Here is an 18864-nt window from a genome sequence, read left to right as displayed (position 1 = left end):
GAAGATTGCATGCTTAGGCAATTGGGATTGTGATGAATTACTATCTCTGTTTCCAATGCTAAGCTTAAGACATTTATTTGGCAGTTAGAAAAATATTTCCAATACCAAACTACTGGTATTAGCAAACACTTACAGGATTAGCACTATAGTTTAGCATCTCCCAAAGGAAAAAGTTCCTTTCTGGCTTATTACAGTTTCTCCTGCATGCTTTCTTCCTTGTATAGCTCCTTTTTGGTTTTCATACAGTCAGATTGTCAATGATGTACACACTCAAATACACATGCACAATCCAGCAGGTCTAATTAGTGTACGCATATAACATGACTGCAAAGTACAAGCTTGATATTTGCAAGTAGGCATGGCTAGCTAGCCATCTAACTAGCCATGTAAGCAATCAAGCAACCCATTTATTTTATTTAGATTTAAGTTTACATTGCACTCACAATTATGACACCTGAATGCACAAATCAGGCCCACCCAATTGGGCATGTAGATTTATATGGGCCCATCTTTGACAATCAGATCCTCAAGCATTCACTATTCAATCTGCAAAACACCCAAACTTCTACTGATTTAATTTTAAAATATAGATAAAAAATTAGGTTCTGCTCCCTGTACCTCCCTTCTATGGGCAAAATCCTGTTCACCTTACTCACATGAGTAGCTACACCAATGCCAATGAAATTACACACTTGAAAACAGCAGGTAGGATTTGGCCCCCTTGCTGTTCATTCTCTGTACATGCAGATTTTCAGGCTCTGTCCTACTTTACCCTAATCCTCACAATCCCAGTCACCAATTCCATCGGATAGTTCTGCAGTGCTTGTGATGTGCCCAGCCTGTGTGTCACTTTGGTAACATTTAGGATCACTATCAATATCAGCCTCTGGGATGGGCAAAGACTTTTGTCAATATCAAACCATTGGTTCTAGCATGTATCTTTCATATCTCTGCCACATTTCAGAGAAGAATGTAGAAACATTGTGCCCAGTTGCAGGAAATGCAAAGAAAGTGACAAGCCCCATTTCCTCTGCTCCTGCCCTGCCCCAGGTCATTTAATGATGTTGTTCTATTACCTGTGAAAGTCCCTTCCTCTGCACAGCTTTAGAGCTCTCCAGAAAAAGCAAGGAAAATAAGATTACTGAAATATTTAAGATGCTGTAAAACCATTCTACTGTCCCAATACTTAGACACCTGCACATAGTATCAAACACCATCGACAAAACATGTGTATTTTCTATGTCATACACACAGTAGCTCAACAACAATCTAGCTTTTTGGGGTTGATTTTTTATAGATTGCAAGGTTAACAGAAACACATTATGTAAAAGACTCATTAAAAGCAAATTGTATGACACCACGCCGTAGGCATGCAGTCAGATTGCTGATTCCCCCAGTCTTAAAAACAAACTGAACGTGTTAAAAATAGTAAACAGATTGAACAAGCTGAGGAGCTTAAGAAAGTTGCTTTTTACAGTTCAGTATTTTGCAAAGATGGACCCAAGGTGTTAGTTGAGTTAATTAGCAAAGAGATTATGCAGATCGAATTTGAAAGGTTTTGTTTGCATCCTTGTTATATAATCACTTAGTGGTTGTACAGAGCTTTGACAATGTAAAGCATTAGTAGAAGTGCCAAGTATTGAGATTATGAAAAAGTAAAATATTTCCCTCTTTCACACACATTATATTAATATTTATTACATTTTTCAACAATCCCCTGCTATCATTTGCCAGCTACTCAAACAATGCTATATTTTGAAGATGATTCGTCACCAAAAGAACAGTCCGGTGCTCTTGCCTAGACAGTATAAAACAAGAAACAGCCCTTTGTACTGTCATTTTAAAGCTGCGAAATAGCAGGAAACTGCGAAGAGGTACAACATAGTGTCTTGCAATGATCTCCTCTACCTCCAGCTTCCATGGTGACAAAAGTTACCGTTCTCAGGAGATAAAAATAGAGCTTACAGTAAAATCAAGCCAATGAGATAAATGGCACAACCACCTTATGCAATCATCATGCTTTTTTGAAAAACAGTTAGGACACCTTGATTGTTTTAATACTATGGGTTAATTTAAGCTGGGCACCATCAGTGTGTATGCGTGCAAATTTTAACCAAATTCAAATTAAGACACTTAAAATGTACCCAAAATGATCTTTAAAATGCAAAGAAATCCTAGTCTCACTATACAACAGTGATCATACTTAACCTACACTGTATCTTGCAGTCTAATCACAAGCTCTGAAAATAAAATTGTTCAATTTTTCAGTTGTGGTTTCAGCTTTATTCCCTGGTTATTTATCTGCAGTGGAAGATGCTAAAATATACTCTACGTGTCAAGAGTGCTGATGCCAAGCATAGGAAGCTGAAAATGCAACTAATTGTTAACAGTACAAGGATTCAATGCATATGGTTTAAATATTTCTCTTTTCATACTGTACTAATGCAAAGATCTACATGCAAAATAAAATAAAATGATTCTACTTACAGCCAACCATCATCATGGCCACTGAAAAAATCTTCTCTCCATCTGTGGTTGGAGCTATGTTTCCAAATCCTATTGTTGTAAGGCTTGTCATGGTAAAGTAGAGAGAGGATATATACAATGAGTCTTTGCTGGGGCCTCCTTCCCACTGCCCTGAGCCGCTGGTATTGTAACGATAGGGTGCCCCTATACTCAATGCCAACTGGTAGAGCCAGCTGTCTGTCTTGATTGTATTAGTGACTTCATCTATAACTTCATAGTCCCCAATGCTGTACCATATACAGGCTAGCCAGTGGGCCACTAGTCCAAAAACACAGACCAACAGCACTAGTACTGCAGCACCATATTCCAGATAATGGTCCAATTTCCTGGCAACACGACCAAGGCGTAGAAGTCGCACCACTTTTAAGGAACTGAAAAGGCTGCTGATCCCCTAGAAAAGAATAAGTTCTATTACATCATCAGAAATACACTATTGAGTAAAACAGCATATAACACAGTCACTCCTACATTTTCCCTAAGTAACCCTTCCATAAATATTTTTCTTTAATGTTCTAGACAACAGAAGATTGTAAATCACAAAAACCTCAGTCGGCTAGCTCAAGTTCAGTGCTTACTAGATAAGCCAATGAGCTAGGTCATATCAGATCTCTTATGGGTACTGAAATAGCATTATCGAGTCCAAGAGCAAACAACACCAGGTTTAATATGAGTGGCTAGGGGCTAGATCCTTTACTATTTTAAAGATTTCAGAGAAGCAGCCATGTTAGTCTGTATCTGCAAAAAGAAAAGGAGGACTTGTGCCACCTTAGAGACTAACAAATTTATTTGAGCATAAGCTTTCATGAGCATCACTTTCGGAAAAAGTGAGCTGTAGCTCACGAAAGCTTATGCTCAAATAAATTTGTTAGTCTCTAAGGTGCCACAAGTCCTCCTTTTCTTTTTACTATTTTAAAGTCAATGGAAGGTTTAGCATGGATTTAAGTGTGAACAGGTCCAAATTTAAGTACACAATCCAGAAGGAGGCTTTTCCAAGTTTATCAAAGAACTGTACCCCCTGCAGGACAGTAAATAGGGACACAGAATTGCCATACCAATGGACAATCTGGTCCAATATCCTGTAGTCAGTGCCATATGCTTCAGAGGAAGGTGCAAGAAAACTTGTAAACGACAGCCATGGAATAACCTGCACACAGAGGAAACTTCTACTATGCCACCCATCAGTGAGTGGCTGGCCAACATCCTGAAACAAGAGTGATTACATCCCTTATTATTTGTAGTCACATCCAGTGTAATGTGGATGTCCTTTTATCCATATAGATAGCTCACTAATTCTGAGGGCGGGATACTACCTAATCACTGTCAGCCAATTGCTCTGTTTAGTGGGTATCATATACACCAAGCGCCACTAGTCAGAAATGTACACAAAAGAGAATTTACTTGCTGGTCAATAGACAGTGTAGGTATTTCCCTACAGTACTTTTTTTTTTTTACTCAAGAAAAGTACAAATTAATGGAAGCACAAATACTTAGGAAATAGAAGCACAGAGAAATATTTTAAAAGTAATGGAAATATTTGGGATGGAGGAGAAAGCGTGTATATCCCCCTGAATGCAAGTATGATTCACAATGGTGTTAATAGAAGTTATACATGCAGAATGAAGAAAAATAAAGCTCTCAATTTATTGTAATCCCATGATATAACTAACTTCTGCATTAAATTAATTAGTGATTCAAAATAGAAGCCGTACAAAGGAAGATTTATAATATAAAATACTAAGAAGTCACAGACATTAAATTTAAAATAGAAATTAAGACATAGAACGCAATGAGGCAAACATTCTAAGTTTCTGTGCGAAGATTAAATTGTACTTTTCTATGCATCATTATTGAATTAGTCTAGTCAAAACATTAGCTAATTATATTATCAAACTGTAAAATACTGGAATTCCTGTAGTTAATTTCAGCATCAAAAAAAAACCTTATTCCCCTTATGCATCTGTGTCTCCTATCGCAGGCTGTATTTGAAGGGTAACCTACAACTGATGTTTCTAGATTCAATACATTGGACAATTGTCTTGTTTTTCAAATCCAGTACATTTTTCAAATTCAGTCATTTTGTTTCAGACCCCCAATTCCTTAAATTGAAGATCTGTAACTGCATTGGAGTGCATACAGTGACTGACACTAAGAAAGGAAGTGGAATTTTCCAGTTTTGATTACTATAGTCTGCATTTAAGGTCTCTCAATTTTACACAAGCTATCTTTACTCTGATTTCCAGCTGAGCAGACGCTGGTTCATTTTTTCTGTAATACGTGGTCATTGGTAGAGCCCTGCAAATCTGCGGATATCTACTTTATATCCGCAGACCATGTTTGTGGATTGAATGTGAATACAAACTTTGTATCCGCACAGGGCTCTAGTCCCATTGGGCCATGGTACATTGTGACCCTAATGTAAAAACCACTGAAGTGGAAAAGACTCCCACTGATTTCCCTGGGCGCTCGGCTGGACCCAGCCCAACTACAGTCTAAGAGACCCACAAAGCAAAAGCTCAATGCACCTATTTTTAAAAAGGGGAGGATCTTCTTATGATACTACATTGCACCAAGTTCATTCATGGTGTCACTCCACTGAAGTCAGCACTTTACAAATTAAAGGCCTGATCCTGAAAAGTTCCAAACACCTTCTGTGACATCAATGGGGAAAAAAAGAAGAGAATGGGAGAAAGTCCATGCAGGATAGGGCCCTGTAGTGGGGAAACCATTTGCCTGGCTCCCTCATGTGCCTAGAGGTGTTTCCACCGCACCCTGTCTGCCTCCTCTCTTTGGGGCCCCTTAGAAGTGCCATATAGTCTCTCAAGGGAGGGTTGATGGTAACCCTGAGAAAATGGGTCAGTAGCCCAAAGTAATTCAAGATAGTCCTCAGCATCCCAAACACAAAATCCGTCATAGCAACCCCATAGTTCGTACTCATCTCCAAAGCTCCTGCTCACCACCGAGCCTTTACTCTGCCCAGCAGAAGCCTAGCCTGTCAGCTCTGCCTTCCTTCAGTGCACACGTTCTGAGAGGGAAAGCAGCATGTACATTCATCTCCTTCTGATAGCTCCTCCTGATTGGTAGGGAGGGGAGCCCTGCCCCAGCATGCAGTATAGGGCTCCTGATCCCAGGACCTTAACTAACAAACAGTCTTCCCATCCCACTGCTAACTGCCTGGAATCACCTCCTCTCTTCCTCTTTCAGCCAGTTTCCTAGCATGTGCTTACACCAGTATCCCTGGGATGGGGGTCTTCTGCCCACTCCCATACCCTACTTAGGCTTAAAGGGTCCGTACACCCCATTACAGGCCCCAATACCTCTGTCAAGTAGATATGTATTATTCCCCTTTTACATATGGAGAGAATGAACCAGAGATTCAGTCCAAGGAGTCACTGTCAGGCTTGGATTAAAACTCAGGAGTTTCTTATTATTATTATTTATTATCTGTATTACTGTAGGTCCCAGGACCCCTAGTCATTAACCTGAATCCCATTGTGCAAGGTGCTGTACAAACAAAAGGACAGTCTCTCCTCCAAAGAGCTTACAGTTTGGCTCATCCTCCTATGCTCACACTCAATGTTTTCTCTTTCTAAGTTATAAAGATAGGTTAGCAGCACCAGCACAATTATCCTCAAAAATAACATTTAACTCCAAGTCTCAGAGAAAGTCTGTGTTGGAAATTACACCCTTTCCCAACATACATAATGATTACCTTTTATTTTACATCACTGACCCAGGATTTATTCATCATACCATGAAACAAAGGGGAATACTCAATTTTAACTGCTGTTGATATATCTCTTACCTGAAATAATACTACTGTGAAACTTGTTCAAACGGCCTGCTAGTCTCCAAGCCAATTTAGTTGGATCAATTGTTTTTAGGCCAGTAAAAAGATTTACAGTCTGCTTAAACTAAGAAGGTGGTGAGCAGTTTAAAAAATCTTTTCCACAAAGTGCTGTACCAAGGCCCCAGTTCAGCGAAGCACTTAAGCATGTACTTGACTTCAAGCATACGAGTTTTCCTATTGAAATCAGTGGGACTCAGGCGTTTAAGTACAGTGCTGGGCCTGAATGGGTACCTTTGGTACTTCCTCTGACACAAAATGTCTCCTGAGGATAATGGTGTAACTGACAGATTGTTCACACAGGGCTTTTCCAAAGATTCAATAGAGGTGAAATTAATTAGGGCAACTGGATTTTAGTGTCAAATTAATGCCGTAAAGAATGTAGGTTAACACAGGTTGTTGTTTTTTTAATCCAACAGCTTGCAATTTGTCTTTGTGTTCATTCTCCTTTCAGGCAGCAGGCTGTATTTATATTATATTACAATAACTTATGGATCATGTAAAAAAAAACTATGTTGGGAATCCAACACTATTTTTAAGGGGGGTTGCTAATTTGGCCCCAACAGCCTCAAGAATTGTGGGAGCGGAAAGGGGATTTAGAGCAACCTGGTGCAGCTATGGATCTAGTTCAATTTTCTCATAATATCCTTCAGATCTTGTAAAATACATTCTTGACACTGAAGAGCCAGCCTCCCAGGAGGATAATTTGTCATTACATTAACATATGTGGGCAGAAAGTCAATTGAGCCAAATGCTTGCAATATCTCAAACTACATGTTCTCTGCTTGAGGACATCAGATTATATTATGAGCATGAACACAATCTGAAACCACATCTCATGAAATGAAAGGGTTGCGGACAGGGTATTAAATCATGGCACAATGAGACCAGGCCATTTTCTCATCTCACAGCTTGTCTGGTCTTCAGAATTTTCCTAATTGAAAAACTGTTTATGCAGAAAAGCCATTTCATTTGTACAGATTTGGAAGTATTAAATCCAAAAATAATATTCAAAATCCATTTATGATTTTCTTGTTTTAAAAAGTTCAGGGTATGATCCAAAGTCCATTGAAGTCAGTGGAAAGATTCCCCTTGACATCAGTAGCCACTGAATCAGAAAATAAAAGAAAATAAAAATAATCAAATGGTATTTATTGTGACAAAGCCAGACATTTACAGGGGGGAAAAAAGCAAACTATGCTAAAGTTTAATAGCCCCTGTACTGCATATGCTATTCTCTGATGGAGAATTGTGTTTACTCCAGTTCTTCTTAACTCACATTTTTAAAAAGATACAGTGGCTAGAAATGAGAAAATCCTGTCACTATTCTCACTTGAAATTATTGTGATGTTCTCACTCTCCTGATATTCAGAATCTGGCCAACTGTTGCTCCATTCACAATCTCATTTATTTAGTTAATACTGAATCCCCAACTTCCTTGACCTTTCTCTATGGTTTTAAGTCCTTGTGTGGTATGCAGACTTGGTTGCTTGACAAACTACTTTGGACAATGGAAAGAGATCACATGTGCTTGCCGATTCCTTTAGATCTATCAGCAATTTTGGTACTGTTGACCACAAGAAATCAGGGACAGTCTTGAAGACCTACACAGGGATAGGTATAGCTGAGTGGCACAGTTCATTTCTTCTGGGGAGAACACAGCCAATAACATTGGGCATTTGCTCTTCTGATCCATGAGCTCTTGTAATGAGTACAAGTTTCTGATCTAGCATCCTTCCTATTAAATAGGCACATAGTGGGGCTGGCTGCGGTGTCTTCCGAATATTCAGATGGTAGCAGTTTTTCTTCTGTACTTAGCAAGAAGAACATTTTCAATGAAGGGTCCTTCATTTACTCACCATTAAACAAAGCCCACATTTGTTGACTTGGGAATATTGCAAAGTCTATTTTCTCAAACTTTCTTGAATTGACATGTTGAACGAGGAGATTAGTTTAGAGGGTTGAGTCACTGAGTATTTATCTTGATGAATTATAGGCTAGACTGGTATTAGTGTTGCCCGACACTATTATTAAGGTTGCCTGACACCTCCTATTATAAGACCCTAATTTCAATAGCTTATAACTTTGCCAAACTTTAACCAATTAGGCTGAAATTTTCCATTTGGGGTGTCTGCCTCAGGCTGAATTTTTTTTAACAAAACTTGTAGCCAACACAATTCTCTCTCTTTTCTGAGAATGAGGTTAGAGGAAAATATATTGTTTTGCCCATGTTAAAAAAATTCTAGCAACCTTTTCTTTTAAAAGTTCTAATGCCCCTATGCTTTGGAGAAGGACTTGACATTTGGCTGCAGGGGGGAGGGCTTCTGTGTCAGAGATGTGCTTTTTCTTTTCCCAGTGAAAATCCACCCAAATTTGGTGAAGTTCTAAGACATTGAGAAATCATAGCTTGCATATGCTCAGTAGAGTCTTCTTAGATTTTAGCAGCTAGATTCCCCAAAGATTCAATGGACATTGGGCATGCTCCAGCCAGGAGCTGAACACGACTTTCCTCTGCACCTGTAGCTCTGGGCTGCTACAGGATGTGCTGAGTCAGGATGCCAGAAATGGAGGCTCCCTGTGCTCTCAGTTCAGGTGCTTTCTTGGATGGGTCCAGGCAGCATAGAAGAGTAAGGAATCTACCTGATTTAAACACGGAAAAATCAAAGGCCAGACTTGCAGAGGAGGTAGGGGGACCTGATTTGGACAAGGAACCTAAGGGGTGGGAAATAGGACTGGAGGCTGGCACAGATGGGGTGAAGAGGGAAACTGGGCCTGAGAGTTGGGGTGGGGAAGGAGACTGGGTGCCAGGGAGGGAAATGGGAGGGTGGGGGACTGGAAGCCAGTAGGTGGGAGGAAACTGAGATTGGATGAAGAAAGGGAGGCGATTCAGACTGGATGGGCAAAGAGTCTGGGACTCAGAGTGAGGTGGAACTCTGATACTGGCTGAGGATCCTGGGGAATGAGATTGGGACCGAGAGCCAGTGGGGACAGGGAACATGGGCGGGGATGGTGAGAGAAGTGAGCTGAGGTAGGGGAGATTGACAAATCAGATGAGGAGTTGTGTGGGGGACTGGAACTGGCTGATGAAGGAAATGGAGAACAAGGACCTGGAGGTGGAAGTTGGAATGGCTGGGCAAGGAGACTGAGACGAGGATGAGAAGCCTGAGAAACAGAGACTGCGATCGGCTAGGGGAGAGGATTGGGACTCATGCCTCATTCACTGTACATACAGCTCCTGCAACAAATGAAGCCAAGTGTCCTACAAATAAGTCTCTCTCACTACCCAATCCTGATTCATCCCCAGAACAGATCCATCCTGTGCCTAAAGGAGGCAGGGGTCCTGTAGAAAAAATAATATGTAATCATGTAATTAAAAACTATCATAATTCATATGCACAAGGAGCTGATTTGAAGCACGGGGAACCTTAATTCTGGCATTTCCTAACTTTTGAGTACTTGATTTTGCAAACTTAATAATGTTCCCCTAACATAGTTCTTTGTGTTTATATATATATATATATATAACGTGTACACACACACACACACGCGAAATAAGCACCTAGGATAGGGCTTTCAGAAGCATTCAATGTTAGCCAAACTCTGCTCCCATTCATTTTACTAGGAGCAGATTTTGGCCAAAACTGAGGACTGTTAAAAATCCCATTCTTAGAGTCTTAGGGTTAGCAGTATTTTTATAAATTGATATAAAAAACATAATACCCTGCAATTATATTTTTATACACAGCCATGAAGTATCACAAAAAATCCCTTTTAAGCTACTATGTAAATTTGTTTGATTTTAAAATGTCATCAGCCCAGTTCTGCTATCATTTATACAAGTTTTAGTGTGACTGAAGTCAATGCAATCTGAATGGGGCAAATCTTATTCTGAAAAGAAAATATTTTACAGAATAACATCTCTGTAGAAGACTTGTAACTGAATCAATTAGTTACCTAACAATGATATCCTAACATATCTTTCCTAAGGTTTGGAAATCTCTTTCAAGCATAGCATTGTAACATGTAGGCAGAGCCTTCCTTTAGCTAACAACATGTTGGACCCTCATGTGCACTGAATTGGTCAATTGCTCTGTAACTTTTTAATATTACAGGATGATTTTTTCCTTCAGATACATTTCAATTTTAAAATTTGATTTAGTTTGACCTTTTTATTTATTAAGCTCTGGGCACATAAACAAAAAAAGATAATTAAGAACCATGTCTGACACTTGAAATCCTCCCAAACCCACAAATCTGGGACTCCAAGCCTGGGTGTGAGTAGCCACACAGCAAGGCCATCTCCAAGTTAGCATGCCCTCATTGGTGCTGCCCTTACCAGTTTGTGTCCCCTTAGGACTTATGGGGGCATATCCCATGATTCTTTGTGCTGCAATAAATTGAACCACTCAGTGATTCTTTTCCAATGAATTGTGGGAAAACTTGTCTGCCCTTCTGGGCACCCAGGAGAATTGTGGGAAGGCACTGGAGGATTATCAGCACTCACATGGTTTAGCCCGTGTCCTCACTGCAAAGTGGGTGGGTACCAGCCTAAGTGAAAGCTACACCTGGTCTCTCACATATTGCCTCAGACACGCCAGCTAGGCTGAAAGCACCACTCGACTCAGGACAGAGGTTTTGTGTGTGAACATAACTGGGTTTAGGAGAAACACCTGAATATGAGCCTGGGTTAAGTCTGCAGTGAAGACATAACCACAGAGACTCATGGTTAGGGCTCCATGTCTGTCATGGTGGTTGTGGAAGTCACGGATTCCATGACTTCCTTAAACATCAGTGACTTCTGCAGCGGCCAGTATGGCTGACCCCAGGGCCACCCAAGCAGCAGGACCTGGTGGCCCTGGGGACAGCCACACCGGCCACTGTTGGAGAGGCTCTGCAGCCACCTGCACCAGCCACTGTCCCAGGGACCGCCCAAGCAGTGGCCGACCCGGTTGGCCCCGTGAACTGCCAGCAGCAGTCCCAGGCCAGCTGGAGGAGTGGCTGGCCCCCTGGGGCTTTCCCCCACACACACACAGCAGCGGCCGAGCAGCAGCGGGACCCCCTGAGTCTTCCCCCTCCCTGCAGCTGGTGCCACAGGCCCCCTTGTTCCTCCTCCCCCCATCCCAATTCAATCAGGGGTATTTGTATGGTATAAGTCATGGACAGGTCACGGGCTGTGATTTTTTGTTTCTTACCTGTAACCTGTCCATGACCTTTAATAAAAAAAACCTGTGATTAAATTGTAGCCTTCCTCATGGTTTTAACTGTGGAAGTTCCTGGTTCAATCCACGATATCGGTAAAAACGGCCTCTGTCAGAGAAGCACAAATAAAATATACTCCCTGAACATTCTGCACTAGCTAAAGCTTCCATCAAATTGAAATCAAAGCTAGGGGACAAGACAGAGACGAACATCTTGATTGAGATCAAAGTTTGATTTCCCCCTACCCTCGTGATTTAGTCCTCAGGCCAGTTAAACTTGCCTGGATCTGAAACATGAACATATGCAAATATAAGCTTAAGAATACTGTCCTCTCTAGCTCCCACCAAGCTGTAGATCTTTTTGGGATAATTAACAGATCTCTCCTCTGGGACTGGAAGCCTGCTTCACAGCTCCTTGGAAGGATCAAAAACAATAATGCAGCAGAGATTCCAGATTTGACCTACCTGAGTTTGATTCAGAAGTTGTCTAGACCTACTGCACTGTTCTGTAACGTTAGATTTCGTTACTAAGCAATTAGTAAGTAATAAGCAAGAAATAAGCACATCTCCAGAAGGTACATAGCCGTGTAATGAAAAATAAGCACTGCTTCGTGACATATAAGCTGTCTGAAATTTTACAAGTAAATCACTCTCAAATTTTTTTTTCCAAGTTGAGCTACTTAAATAGAGCTTAGCCTTAAAATCCCTGGTTAACTTCTTAATGCTTCTTTTCTGAAGTTCATGTTCAAATAAATCTTCCAACACATCACATATGCTCACAGGCCTTTTTTAGGTAATCAATTAATGTACTAAAGCCTCATGGATACTGATCTAAGTGCTAGTGCAAGAAAAATAAAAAGCAACTTTTTAAGAACTAGATTTAGGGCTGGATTCATAGAATATCAGGCTTGGAAGGCACCTCAGGAGGTCATCTAGTCCAACCCCCTGCTCAAAGCAGGACCAAACCCCAATTTTTGCCCCAGATCCCTAAATGGCCCCCTTAAGGATTGAACTCACAACCCTGGGTTAGCAGGCCAATGCTCAAACCACTGAGCTATCCCTCCCCTCCATCCTATATATCGCCATGTGGACATACAGGCATAACCTCTGCACAGGCTACTGAGAACTTAGATCCAGATAAACAGAGTCCCATTTACACCACTGAAGTCAAAGGGAGTTTTGCCATTGACTTCAATCAGTGTAGGACTGAGCCTTTACTTCCCTCACAGAGCAGGCTGGCAGGGAATGGATGAGGAGGGGCAGGGACTGGGCGAAGCCTTGGCTCCAATCTTCCCACTAATAGCCAGAAAGTGGAATGATGTAATTTGCTGATGATAGGCCAGCAGCAAACTACCACATCCTCACCCCCAGATCAAGGAGAGAACAGTGAAGGAATACTCAGAAGGGTTTCTCAGGGTATGTCTACACTACAAACCTAAGTTGACCTATATTAGGTTGACTTACAGCCACCACAGTAATTACTGCGGTAGTGCAGGTCCACAGGACACTCCTTGGGTCGGTGGTGCCTGTCCTCACCAGGAGCCCTTCCACCAACCAAAGAGGGGCAGCATGGGGAGCTGAGAGCCTGGTCTCTTAGCTCCCTGTGAAGAGCCTGGCTGCCCCCCCACCGGGGCTTCTTGCCTCTCCATTCCCTGCTGGGAGCCAGGCTGAGGGAAGCCAAACAAGGCTTCTTGCCACTGGGGTCCAGCTGACCCGGCTTCTGGGCTCTCCCTCCCTCCCCCCCAGAGCTGGGCAGTCTTGTCAATTTCACAGCTCACTGTGAAATTGACAAGGCTGCCCAGCGACAAGGGGGCACTGGGGCTTCTCATCTGCCCAGCTGGGAGCATGGTCCAAAGCTACCCCAACTTCTCACTCCAGCTCCTAGCTGGGCACAGGGTCCAGCTACTCAGCTCTCCAGGGCAGGGGGGGTTTTCTTGTCTATTTCACAGCTCCTGCCCTTAGCATGTCTTTTACAAAAGTAAGAACCATATCAAATTACAATGACATCTACCTTTGAAAACAAGGGATATTTTTCTATTTAGCCATTCAATTGTTTTTTCCTATGCCATCTTTGGACTCAATTTTGCGTACGAGAACTTTATGCTCCAAATATTGTAAAGTGTACTATTCCCTCCACTTTCTTTTCCCATTACAAATTTGTGCCACTGCAGTCAGTGTTATTTAGGTCTGCATCTGAAAAGGTTCCTTCAGTTGCCTTGATTTCTTCCTAAACCCTCTCCTCCTTATGCCAGAGAGACAAGCAGGCAGGACTCAATGCTTCCCTTAAAAGTATTCCACATGGAATTAGCCCAATTAGACTCTGTGTTAGTTAGTATATGTCTCACTAATGGTATGAATGCATCCGATGAAGTGAGCTGTAGCTCACGAAAGCTTATGCTCTAATAAATTTGTTAGTCTCTAAGGTGCCACAAGTACTCCTTTTCTTTTTGCAAATACAGACTAACACGGCTGCTACTCTGAAAGCTGTCCCACATCTGTTTCCCAGTAATGTATACTGTACATTAAAAAAAGAAAAAGCCAGATGAAAAGCGTAATTAAAATTCAATATCCTATAGTTTAAATCATAGGCTATAAAACTTGAATAGAATCTGACACTACAGACAAATACATTGGAACAAATTAATTCCTGGTGTAATTCAGAAAACTTCAATGGACTTGCATTAGGAATGAGTTTGATCCATTATCACTGTATGGTATGCTTAAGCAAGACTAAATTTATTCTTGACCATGCTAAGCAAGCCATTGTATTTATTACATTGTAAACTTTTCTGCATAGCACAGAGGGAATGTGGTATTCTTCATATATAATGACTTTCAGACTGCATGGAAATGAGCAATTTCCAAGGCTCAGTCTGATCACTTCTGTCATTGTGTTACTTGAGTTTTCAGCATGGTTTAACACTTAGCTTCACTAGTGATTCAATTCTGGGTGGGTTTCAGAGTAGCAGCTGTGTTAGTCTGTATCCGCAAAAAGAAAAGGAGTACTTGTGGCACCTTAGAGAATAACAAATTTATTTGAGCATAAGCTTTTGTGAGCTGCAGCTCACTTCATCGGATGCATTCAGTGGAAAATTCTGGGTGGGGTTTCTTCAGCCAGTTGGAGAAAAACGGAATTAGCTAACATCAGACTGTATCATTTAGTACCAATGCTACTTTCTTATTAAGTACGTCAATTCATCTTGCTAGCACATTGTAATTAGATCTCATAAACCCTTCATTTAAGTACTTTAGGAAAGGTAACACTTTTGTAAGTTATTGCAAATGGTATTACTGATGAACTAATTGAATCAGCTTTCAATTTATAACAATTGCTATTTTGGCTAGTAAAATTAATGCATGGAAGTTTCTGCTACAACTATAGCAGATCAAAATTGGTAATAAAATGATATTATACTGTTAACCTCTCTCTTCTCAGTGTGATATGTACAGATTTGTGTATTTCATCTAGTCGGGCCGCCACAGAATTTCATCATGACTAAAAAGAAAAGGAGGACTTGTGGCACCTTAGGGACTAACAAATTTATTTGAGCATAAGTTTTCGTGAGCTACAGCTCACTTCATCGGATGCATTCAGTGGAAAATACAGTGGGGAGATTAATATACATAGAGAACATGAAACAATGTGTGTTACCATACACAGTGTAACGGGAGTGATCACTTAAGGTGAGCTATTACCAGCAGGAGAGCGGGAGGGGAGAATTATCACTACAAAAGGTTCCCCCCCCCCCCGCTCTCCTGCTGGTAATAGCTCACCTTAAGTGATCACTCTTGTTACACTGTGTATGGTAACACACATTGTTTCATGTTCTCTATGTATATTAATCTCCCCACTGTATTTTCCACTGAATGCATCCGATGAAGTGAGCTGTAGCTCACGAAAGCTTATGCTCAAATAAATTTGTTAGTTCCTAAGGTGCCACAAGTCCTCCTTTTCTTCTTGTGAATACAGACTAACACGGCTGCTACTCTGAAACCTATCATGACTAAAGCATATCTTCTAGAAAAACATCCAGTTTTCATGTGAAGAATTTAAAAGATGGAGAATCCACCACATCCCTTGGTAGTTTGTTCCAATGACCAATCACCCTACCTGTTAAAAATGTGTGCTTTACAGTAGAACCTCAGAGTTATGAACACCTCAGGAATGGAGGTTGTTCGTAACTCTGAAATGTTAGTAACTCTGAACAAAACGTTATGGTTGTTCTTTCAAATATTTACAACTGAACATTGACTTAATCCAGCTTTGAAACTTTACTATGCAGAAAAAAATGCTGCTTTTCCTTTATTTTTTCGGTAGTTTATGTTTAACACAGTACTGTACTGTATTTGCCTTTTTTTCTTTTGGTCTCTGCTGCTGCCTGATTAAGTACTTCCAGTTCCAAATGAGGTGTGTGGTTGACTGGTCAGTTCGTAACTCTGAGGTTCTACTGTATTTCCAATTTGAACATGTCTGGCTTTAACTTCCAGCTGTGGGTTCTTGAAGTTTAAAGTTAGGTGTAGAGGAATGTGCCTAAAACGAACCATTTGAAAACCCATGCTGCTATCCAATTCTACCACCCCACAAATCCACCTCCGTATCAAGACTTCCTACCTCACTCTTTACAGTATCAGACGTGTTATTCTAGGGCCATTTTTCTTGCAGAGATTGGCTAAAACTTCCACTTTTTGCTTCATTACTAAGCAGAAACCTCATTAATTTAAACCAAAATTCACAGCAATATTAAGAGCACTAATCGTTTAGTAAAACTATGAAATCTGTGCATGAAGCCCTATTTAAACTGATGGGAAAACAATTTGAAGGAGTGTCTTCCACTTTCCAAAGAACTAATTTTTGGATGATTCTATTCTACACGAGTTATTATACTGCACTCATCACCCTAGTATCTAAGCACCAGTACCCAAGACTCCTCAGTTCTATGCCATTTAGGGAATCCAGATTTACTAAAGGGGTGATGATAGCCTGAGTAACTCACACTGACGGAATGTGGATCTTTGTCCCTCTCTAGTACCTAGTATAATAGTTGTGCCTCCAAGCCAAAAGCCTTGGTGGAGGCAAGTGTTCAGGTTTTTAGATCCAGAGGTCCCTGGTTCAATCCCCACAGACAATGCAATCCAGGGAAATTGTTACACCTGATTGCACATTCAGACAATAGCTGTAGTTAAGACAGGCCCTAAGTGCTGTGTAGCTCCATAATATAACCAGAGTCCTTTGGATTAAGTGTTTCTTGGGAAAAAAACAAAAATCCAGAGTGTTGGCTCAAATTTGTGATACAAGACATCTGTGCTTCTGGACAAACTTTGGAAGTAGTGGATGACTTCATCTATTTAAGCAGTAAACTGTCATCAAACAGGTGCAGCCAGCCAGCCATTCTAAGGAGCATTGGTTTAGCACCTTCACCCAAGAAGGACCTGCACAGGTTCTGGAGCCCACAGAGGAGAAATTATAGGTAAAAGTAAGGATTTATCAAACCTGCACATTTCCAATCCTTAAATACGGATCTGAAACATGGACGTTGCTTAAATAATGCATCAGGAGGCTGGAGGCATTTCATACGCATTGCCAGCGGTGACTATTAGGTATAAGATGGTTTGACTTTATCAGTAATAGGGACGTATCATTGAGAAGTGACCTTGAGAGGACTGACGCCATCATTGGCCAGAGGCTGGCCCTTTGGGATCACGTCACCCACCTTGCAGACAAAGTCCCCACACATCGAACGCTGAAAAAAATCAGATCTGAGGTCACAGACTGTCAGTGGTTGCATGGTCACCCACAATTAACCTGGCTGCACCAAATCAGTACTCACACGGTGGAGCACTTAGACGCCTGGAATAAAGCCCTACAGTGTGGTCACGGGCATTCAGTGCTATAGACCTCCACTGTGTAAGCATAGTATTGTTGCTGCTGTTGTTGCAGACCTGACATATTTATAAATACCACTGAAGTCAACAGGAGTTTTGCATGAGTAAAAACTTTGGATTCAAGCCTTTGTTTAAAAAAAACTGGTCCCAAATCTTCAAACTTTTAGACAACTTCATTTTTACTTTAGCAGTTAACTAGGTGGCCTGATTTTCAGAGCTGTGAACCCAGATTTTCAGAGCTGGGTTAAGATGCTTATACTTCCAAGTCTGAACATTTTAGCCTTTTCTTTTTAAACCGGCTTAAGTTAATAACAGGTTTCAGAGTAGCAGCCGTGTTAGTCTGTATTCGCAAAAAGAAAAGGAGTACCCGTGGCACCTTAGAGACTAACAAATTTATTAGAGCATAAGCTTTCGTGAGCTACAGCTCACTTCATCGGATGCAACCCTTGCATCCGATGAAGTGAGCTGTAGCTCACGAAAGCTTATGCTCTAATAAATTTGTTAGTCTCTAAGGTGCCACGGGTACTCCTTTTCTTAAGTTAATAGTGCATCTAATATTTTCCAACTAACTATGACACCTGGCATTTTTCTGATTTCCAACCCTGTGTTATCCTACACATTTACCTAGCTATGGCAGGTGATTTGCAAAAGAATTATTCAATTCCTCTCCAAGTATTTCTCTTCAACATATTTTATCATGTTTTCCTACCTCCCTAATACCATTTAAACACAATTTTCCATCTATCATGTCAATGTAGATTGCTTTCACTGTGTGGTTCTCCCTCTCTCTCTCATTATCCTACCTTTCTCCCTTCCAGTCACATCATCCAAATCCTCTTAAGCTCTCTATAAGATGCCTCTATAACTCTTACTGCGTAAAGCTACACCTCTTCATCTGCATCAAATCGTCCTAATCCTCTTCTACATCTTAGTGTCATAATCCTTTTCCTCCACATTTTGCTGCTGTGACTCTATTTCCACTGAGCAATAAAATGCAGTCATATACACCTACGGCTGAATTCTCAAAAAGTTCTCAGTACTGGCCTAACTCTGTTCCCAGTGAAATCAGTCGTAAAACACCCAGTCTGGCCAACATTCACTGCTTTTGAACATGCTAGTCCAGCATTCTCTTTCCATACATTCCTTCATTTCAGGTTTCTTGGCATATCCTTCCTATTTCTTTCCTAACTACAGTAACTGAATTATGAAATAGTTAATTATTCACACTGTGGCCTGTAAAAGAAATACTGAGATCCATATGCTTATATTGCAATAAATTAATTACTGTATAAGAACCTACGGGAACCCCCTGATCATTCATATATGTTAATTACCATTAATTACCCATGGTAGCAATATACAGTTGAGCATGGAACTGGGAGGGAACTCATTCAATGTCCAGAGATTCATCCT

The 18864-nt window shown here is 40.9% G+C and overlaps 1 protein-coding gene across 4 annotated transcripts in view; it reads right to left on the bottom strand.

Moving 5' to 3' along the window:
- The window catches only part of KCNH5 (potassium voltage-gated channel subfamily H member 5), a 248667-nt gene that overhangs the window by 169835 nt on the left and 59968 nt on the right, over positions 1-18864 (bottom strand). For all 4 annotated transcript variants that reach the window (XM_043516732.1, XM_038405932.2, XM_043516733.1 and 1 more), the window contains one exon: positions 2488-2917. In XM_043516732.1, coding sequence (XP_043372667.1) covers positions 2488-2917 — 430 coding nt within the window. The remainder of the gene's footprint in view (positions 1-2487; positions 2918-18864) is intronic.

The sequence above is a fragment of the Dermochelys coriacea genome, chromosome 6 (genome assembly GCF_009764565.3).
Source record: "Dermochelys coriacea isolate rDerCor1 chromosome 6, rDerCor1.pri.v4, whole genome shotgun sequence".
In the NCBI taxonomy this organism is placed as follows: Eukaryota; Metazoa; Chordata; order Testudines; family Dermochelyidae; genus Dermochelys; species Dermochelys coriacea.
This window is presented reverse-complemented; position numbering and strand designations above follow the sequence as displayed.